The 8,634-nt window shown below is 42.0% G+C and overlaps 1 protein-coding gene across 1 annotated transcript; it reads right to left on the bottom strand.

Annotated features, from left to right (window-relative positions):
• Positions 1–791: 791 nt before the first annotated feature.
• LOC140912790 (olfactory receptor-like protein COR4) lies at positions 792–1,790 on the bottom strand. The gene has a single exon (XM_073347846.1). It carries the CDS (start codon positions 1,788–1,790, stop codon positions 792–794), a length of 999 nt encoding a protein of 332 aa, XP_073203947.1.
• Positions 1,791–8,634: the final 6,844 nt, after the last annotated feature.

Below are 8,634 nucleotides of genomic sequence, written 5' to 3'. Positions count from 1 at the left end.
GAGTGAGCATTCATGACATTCTCCCTTTCAACAGACACAGTTTTCAATATAATTACATGCACACAAGTGTCTCCAGGAAAACAGATGAATTGGGCTGTGGATCTGATTGAAGCAAAATCACAAAATGTATTTGAACAAATATCTGTCAATATTTTTGGAGTATCAAACCAGTTCTGGTTATTGCTCATGAATCCATTGTTGCAGTGTCAACTTTCCCTTTTATTCAGTAATTCTAAACAGTATTCAAATCGCACTCTTACATTTTACACTGAAAAATCAATTTCAAAGTATTTTACTATCGGTACAGGGGAGCCAAACCATCATTTAATAACTGACATGGCCTTTTTATGCACATAAGGTGTCTACTCAGAAAACCATCTCTGTCTGAGGCAGCACTTAAATACAAGTTCAACTTTAAACATATGGTTAGGTCCCATTGAAGTCAAAGGGAGACATACTTAAACATGTGCTTATGGACTTTCTGAATCAGAGCACATGGCCTAGTTTACACTAAGGGAACAGGTCAATCTAAGCTACATAATTGGAGTTTTGTTAGTAGTGTAACTCATATAGATGTAGCTTAGATCTACTTACTGCGGGGTCCACACTTTGCTGAGTCTACAGAAGAAACTCTCCCTTTCATTCCCCTTACTCATCTCATTCTGGTGGAGTACCAGAGTCAATGGGAAAGCAATCGGGGTCGATCCAGTGAGTCTTCACTAGACCTGCTAAATTGTCCCCCAGTGGATCGATGGTCACAGCATTGATCCACCCCATAGTGGAGAAAAGCCCTATGTGTGCAGAGCAGCCATTAAAGGATTTGGTTTTCCTATTAAGACACCCTTTGGGGGAAAATGGGCCCTCAATTTTGTCTCTATTGCTCTCCTCAGGGCATCCATCACATCCTTGTTCCTCAAGCTGTAGACGAGGGGATTCAGCATGGGGATCAGCACTGCGTAGAACACTGAGGCCATTTTGTCTGTGTCCAGCGTGTAGCTGGCACTGGGTCGGAAGTACATGAAGAGAATTTTCCCATGGAACATGGAGACGGCCGTCAGGTGGGAGGTGCAGGTGGAGAAGGCTTTGCACCTGCCGTTGATGGAGCGGATCTGCAGCACAGTTGCAATAATTAAGATGTATGAGATGAGGATGGTCCCAATGCTGATCACCTCTATCAGACTGCCAAAGAGGAAAACAAGTAGCTTGTTGACATAGGTGCCAGAAGTGGAGAGCTTTAGAAGTGGGTTGATATCACAGAAAAAATGATTCAGGAGATTGGAGTGGCAGTAGGATAATCTTAGCAAACCGCTCGCGTGTATCACAGAGGTCAGGAAGGCCCATAGATATGAACCAGCTGCCAGCCATAGGCAGTGCTTTGGTGACATGATGACTGTGTACAGCAGCGGGTTACAGATGGCTACATAACGGTCATACGCCATTACTGCCAGCAGAAGGCACTCAGAGATGACAAACAATATGAAGCTAAAATATTGGATGATGCAAGCTGTGCAGGAAATAGCTTTCCTCTTGGCTAAGAAGCTCATTAGCATCTTGGGAGCAATGACTGTGGAGTAACAGGCATCCATGAGGGACAAATTCTTGAGGAAGAAGTACATGGGGGTGTGAAGTCGGGGGTTGATCCTGATTAAAACCATCATCTCCAGATTCCACACCAGGGTGATACCATAGATCACTAGGAACATCGTGAAGAGCGGGACCTGCAGCTCTGGATGGTCTGTCAGTCCTGTGAGAATGAACTCGGTCACTGCCGAACAATTTCCTCCAGCCATCCATTCAGCCTTGGGTGCTCGCTGCGGGATCAACCATAAAGGAAGGCATTAGTTCTTATGCGAATGGTGTATGCTAATATAAAGAACTGTGGTCATATGCACAGAGACCCTTTGAGTCGTTTAATGGAACCTGTAACAACTGATGGGAAAACCCAGAACTCCTTCACTTCTTCTGAGGGAAAAAAATTCCTTTATCTCTACGAAAGTGCATTACCCTGCCATTTAGTCTGATTTACACATTTTGACCCTGATTCAGCTCATATTTTAATTTCACTGATCAGTGTAGGCTTAGGATCCGTGGATCTCCATTATACCTGGGAACAATAACATGGGTAGGAGGAAGACACAGTTTGCATCACACTGTCTGGTTATTGGGTGACAGTTTCCAGCACCTAAATTTGCCTTCGTGTTTTTAAATCATTGGCTACCAGGCAGTACAGAGGATGCACATACATTCATTGAGGAAATAATTCAAAAATGAAACTTCTAAATGTATCCCTTCTGGACACTACAGCCATGCTGACTAAGTCCTACAGCTTCTTGTTCTTTGGCTGCTGAAAAATTACCACACATACACTTCTAATGATCAGACTAAAAGTGTGTAGCCAGGCGTGAATATTTGTGAGAAAATTAACCACAGTGAACATATTTTCAGAAACATATATTTATAATGATAAGAAAAAAATGTTGTCTGAATAGATTTACCTTTTAACCTGTCTTTATAGAGATAAGAATAATAATATTCTATTATGATTAGTGAGTTGGGATCAAACTGCCTGTAAACCTGTTTCATCCTATGTCAATATCCTCACTGAACCTCTTTCCTCAGCCCATGTCACAATAGTGATTGCCAAATCATGAAATCGTTAATTGTATTTAGCTCATGTCACACATTCCAGTTTGTGAAATTATGAGAATGTCGTGGGTCTCATTCATAACACCCCTGGCAAGGTAAAAGGTAGAGAACATCGAGTATGATCAGAAGGTATGTATGTGTGGTATGTTTATTGTGGCCAAAGACGAAGAAAAAGTGTGTGTGTGTGTACATATTCATACACATGCCGTACATACACACATGTGTCATTTATTTCTTTACCCACTCTTTGGTTGTGGCCAAATAGCATGTAGGTCAGTCGGCATTCAGACAAATATTACAAAGAAAATGATTATTTAACTTCAAAAGCAGCTTGGTTAATGTGCAGTTCTACAGAAGGTACCAAGGAAGAAGGACTTGACTTCTTTCATCAAATGAGTCCAAGCAAAGAACAATAGGTCATTTAAGCCTTAATCCTGTGTGGATCTTGCCTCAGTCTAGCAGAACATTTAGGCAGCTGCATTATCTTTTCATACAATCATAGAAACGTAGGGCCTGAAGAGGTCATCTAGCCCATCCCCTACCACTTCTAAACCTTTCATCATTTTTGTTGCTGTCCTCTGAGCTGTCTCCAATCTATCTCCATCTTTCATGTAGTGGAGCACCCAGAATTTTAAGCATGTTGATTTCAATGGGGCTTCTTACATTCTTAAAGTTGCTTCAAGTTAAGCATGTGCTTATATGTTTCTTTGGATTGCGGGTAGCATGTTCAGTACCTTGCTGGTTTGAGCTTGTATTATGGGTGAGCTGAGAAGTTGGGAAATGTCTGTAGATCCTAGGAGTGCTGTTAAGCAGAACTACAAAGAAACTGGAGGGATTTGACAGCTTTATATAACATAGTGTATAGATCCAGATGCTTAAGGGATACTAACATGATGCTTTAGGGCTTAAATGAATCTCTAACTATTCGAGTTCAGGGCGAGATGCGGGGAAGGGCTGATTATTCCACGTCTCACTATTAAAGGTCATTAAACCTTCTTTTGAAACATCTAGTACTAGCCACTTTCAGAGACAAGACACTAGATAGAGTTCAGGTCTGATCCAATCTGGCAATTACTGTGTGTTTATTCAGTGTTTCATAAAAAGACCAGTGAAGCCAAATGCCCCTGCAGACCAAATTCCTTCTCAAGAGAGACTCTGAACCAGAGATCAGATAGCTTAATAGAAATTTGCTATAATGTGACTATTTCCTACCCCCACTTTTAAAGGAAGAGCAGGATTGATGCTAAAAGAGCTCTTCTGTCTGTTCATACAGCTCAGATCTATCTATCTATCTGCAAGCAAAAAGTTCTCTCAAAAGAGGCTGTCGAATTCCCCTTTATATAATTCAAGGAAAGATGGAGTTAAAAACATCAGGGAAAAGACAAATGTAAACACATTCTACATAATGCTCAGTAGAGCAACTGAGCTGGCCATATCACTGAAAGCCCATTCAATTCACGGAAATGATTTATTTTCATTGGACTCAGCTCACCACAACCAAACCTCCACACAGCAGTCAGAAAAAGAGCTGAGCCTTACACTGTGCCCTGAAAACGCAGAGTTCTGACCTGCGTACCCAGGGAAATGACGTCCAGGTTTAGAAGAGTCCCCAGTGAGAATGCTCAACCATCACTCCCCACATATTTAATCTTGGCCTCACTGAAGTCTATGGCAAAATTCACATTAGTTTCAGTGACCCAGGATTTCTTCTTAGGTGTAATATCCCCTCAATTTAGTGGATAGCTGCATTGGGCAATATCTGTGCTTGGGCTGAGTTTCTCATGACAGAGAACATGTCAATAATCCACTCAGAAAGTCACCCAAGGTATGGACTACGAGAGAGAAGTCATGTGAAAGACTCAGAACAATCTCCTTTCTGTTCTCACATCTTCTGATGTCCTCACCGGAGAGCAGTGCCCCTTCCAGAGTATAATTTTATCCTGAAAGAAAAATATGGCTGCATTTCAGATTCCAATAATCAACAAGTTGACTTCTGCAAATTTCTACCTTGGGCAAGGTAACTTGAAGAGAGTTTTTCATGATGTAAAAACAAAAGGAGATTTCAGTTCTATTGTAATGGTAATAATGTTCACTCCTACCTTCTGAGAGATGTTGTCTTTCATGATTTCAAAGTATAGGATGGAAGTATGTTTTAATGTTTGGCATAGCATCGTTTTGAGAGAGAATCCCTGTTGCACTTTTTAGCTCTGATCATCAAGACAAGCATGGGCAGACTCATTAAAATATACCATATTTCTCTTGGGGATAGGGGATAATCACATATAGATGCATTATCTTTAAAAGTTTTGCAAAGTTTTCTGCCACTGAGGAGCTATGGGCTCTGTGGCTGATGTAAAACCCATCCCCTGGCTCCCTGACCCAGCACCTGTCATACGAGGCAGGTTGGAGCAATCCAGGGGAAGGTCAAGGTATGGCCAGCCTTGCATTATTATGTGTTTATACTGTGCTGGTCCTGAGTAGGTTTGACATCATTCTCATCATTGATTCCCAAGGGGCTCTAACAGTGTGGCGGAGAGCATGACTTGTTCCCCGGTATGCAGCAAGCCTGGTCCAGCAATGGTACCTGCCATGTTCCATCCTGTTTGCCGGCCCAGGGTGCTACATGCAACGTACAATGCTGGTTTTCCAATTTATTTGAACTCTGGGGGCATGACCTTGTGCCTGTGTAACTTTGCACCCAATTAAATGTGACTTATGAATGGTTCTGAACAACCGCCTTCTGACCAGGTTGGAGTTTAGAACTTGAAACATAAGGAAAGAAGGTGGGTGCACAAATTCAGGGTTCCTGTTTGGCCCTGTTGTAGAGCAGTCTCCTCCCAAACCCCACTCCTCCCCTGCTCATGACCTCCTCCCAAGCATCCCCTGGTGGCCTGAGTCTATCTGTAGCACCCTGTAATCCATCTCAACCTCCTCCAGACTACACAGCTGCACTCACAACAGATCAGTCTCACTGCCCCTTCCAGCTGGGTTTTATTTATTTTCCAAGAGACAACGAACCTAAAGGAGAAGAACAGCATAAGGCAAATTTGCTGCTGGCCTTAGTCTCTGCTCTCGGGGTCTTTCCTCCAAGGTTATTGCCAGACTCTGTCTCTAGCCCTCCTTGCTGCTCCTTCCTTTCTCTGCAGCTCCTGCAATTCTCTCAGCCACTTCCTCTTCTGCTCCCAGATGATCAGTAAGAGAATCAGCTGATCTGTGTTCAGGTGGGCCTTCTTAGCAGCTAGGGTTGGCTGAGCTAAGGCCTCCAGTCCTTAAAATGCCAAACCACCCCAGTACAGGACTATTCACAGAGACAGGCCATAATCAGCAATCTTGTCCTTTTCGACATCACCTCCCTCCCTTTCTGCTTTACCAGTACAGCTAGCACCAATACCATGGGTGTTTCTTTCTCCCATTCCATTCTTCGTGTCTTTCCATATTGTTCCCTCTGCATGGAACATCCTCACCACACAACTTCCCCAATGCACCACCCTTTCTTTACTAATAAATAATAATAATTAAGTATAAATGACTTCAAAAGAAAGAGAGAAAAAGAAATTCCCAGTCCTTACACATGCTGGTTTCTCTGTATGTGTCCGTCTTCCTTAGATCATGAGGTCTTTGTATTAGGGAGTGTCTTTAGTTTTTCTGTCTTGTAAAGTACACACTATTGACACTAAACAGACAAATAATAGATATGTCACAAAAAAAAAATACCCTTTGTCATAAAGGTTGGTCTCATCAGTGTTGTAAGCCTTAAAAAATAGAAAATACACAAAGGATTAAGAGGAACAGCCGTGTTAGTCTGTATTCACAAAAAGAAAAGGAGTACTTGTGGCACATTAGAGACTAACCAATTTATTTGAGCATGAGCTTTCGTGAGCTACAGCTCGCTTCCTCAGATGTATACATCTGATGTAGTGAGCTGTAGCTCACGAAAGCTCATGCTCAAATAAATTGGTTAGTCTCTAAGGTGCCACAAGTACTCCTTTTCTTTTTACAAAGGATTAAAAGGTTTCAAAGTCAGGCACTTTCAAGTTAGGAAATACCAGAATGAGCGTTGCCCACGCAACATTAAGTCTGCAATAAATAAGGCAGGGATCCTACAGACAACAGACTCTTTCAATACACAGCCCCAGAGCAGAAAATCTTGTGCACTGAATAAGGCAGGGTCCTGACGGGAAAAAAACAACATGGGATGATGTAACTAAAATCTGCATCATCACGCAAAGGCACAAGATGACTGAATTAAGGGTGCCAGGGCAACACTTATTTGGACATTTGCTAACCTGAGAATGCTAAAGGTTGTAACCTTTTAATCCGTTTTAAAACCTTGACTTTGTATATCCGAATTATTTGACAGCTTAATTTATAATTGAAAGCTAAACTAAGAAACATTAAATGAAGGGGTTTTGGTTTGTTAATTTCCATAGTTTTTTTAGTAGAAAGAAAAACTATTATCTAAGTGCTGTTTAAACAATGAACCTCTTAATCATCTGTTGTTTTCAGTATATATTTTATTGCCATTCTTATCTTTGTGAAGGTCCCTTTTCACCACTCAGTGCTGTGTTGAACACAGTATTGAAAATAATTAAACTATATTAAAACAAAACTCACTTAATGCAACTTGAGTTTCAGTGAAAGTTCTAAGCTCCAATCCTCAATTTGTAAGAAGCAGATAAACAATATCCAAGAAAAAGAGCTGGATCTTTGCATATCACTTTCACCTAGCCCTTACAAAGGAAAGTAACACACACTGGCCCTTTGAGAAGAAACACTGTACCGTACCACAGTACAAACCCAAATGAGTGCAGCAGGCGGCTGCCCTGCTTATGCAAATCTGTACCTGTTTCATTACAAACTTCCTTTCTGTGATGATGTTCTGGTCATAAGGGGACAAGCAGTTGTCAAAGGTAGCTGTTGCCATGGCAGCCAGGGGCTAGTCATTCTCCCCAGGTGTGACAAGGAGCTGGAGGCAGGGAGCGCTGAGTGGTGGATTATCTCTGATGTCACAATGCTACTGCTCAGGCAGCACCAGTGGGCAGCGAATGTGCAGTGTGTGTGTGTCTGGGGGGGGGGGGTGGGCAGGCTTTCCCAGTGCTCCTGTTTCCCCAGATTTACTAAAGAAACCTACAACATAACACCGAATGCACAGCAGTGATTGTTCCAAACACATACTAATTAGTAGCTGAAATTTGATTCAAATTCCCCATGGCATGTTTAGAACTCAGTGTTCCAAAACAAGGAGAGACCTTGTAAAACAGAAAATTTGGAGGCTCTGGTGTATTTGTGGTTGTGTTAAAATTGAATACTGCGACTTTACATTTTGGGCACGGTTCCTGGACCTACTTGTATGCTAGACAGCTCAGTGGGGGCTTAGCAGCAGTCAGTCAGCCGGTACCCAGTGAATTGTGCCTCTCTGTTATAGACAGTAGCTTATATTCTCTCCCTATGATTTTGGGGCTCTTGTGTGTTATTGTTCTTGCTGGAAGTTTGCAATGTCTTACAAACTTCTCTGCTTGTGTGCCACAAAACCTAAGAGACGCAATCTCTCATTAAAAAATGAAATAAAATTCTGCAGCCAAAAGTCCTAACTTCCCCCAGACTAATTTCCGCCTACTCTTACTCACACCTTCTTATCAACTGTTTGAAATGGGCCACCCTCATTACCACAACAAAAGTGATTTTTCCTCCCTTGGTATCCTACTCTTAATTCAATTGTCTTGTTAGACTGACCTCCCACTTGATAAGGCAATGCCCATCCTTTCATGTGCTGTGTATTTACACCTGCTACTGTATTTTTCACTCCATGCATGTGATGAAGTGGGTTCTAGTCCACGAAAGCTTATGACCAAATAAACTTGTTAGTCTCTAAGGTGCCACAAGGACTCCTCATTGGTTTTGCTGATACAGACTAACATGGCCACCACTCTGAAAAAAATTGAAAGTTTTCCAGGAGAACATTTGTTTCCAGCTGGGAAATGTTGATTC

This window comes from Lepidochelys kempii, chromosome 6, assembly GCF_965140285.1.
Source record: "Lepidochelys kempii isolate rLepKem1 chromosome 6, rLepKem1.hap1, whole genome shotgun sequence".
Taxonomy (NCBI): domain Eukaryota; kingdom Metazoa; phylum Chordata; order Testudines; family Cheloniidae; genus Lepidochelys; species Lepidochelys kempii.
This window is presented reverse-complemented; position numbering and strand designations above follow the sequence as displayed.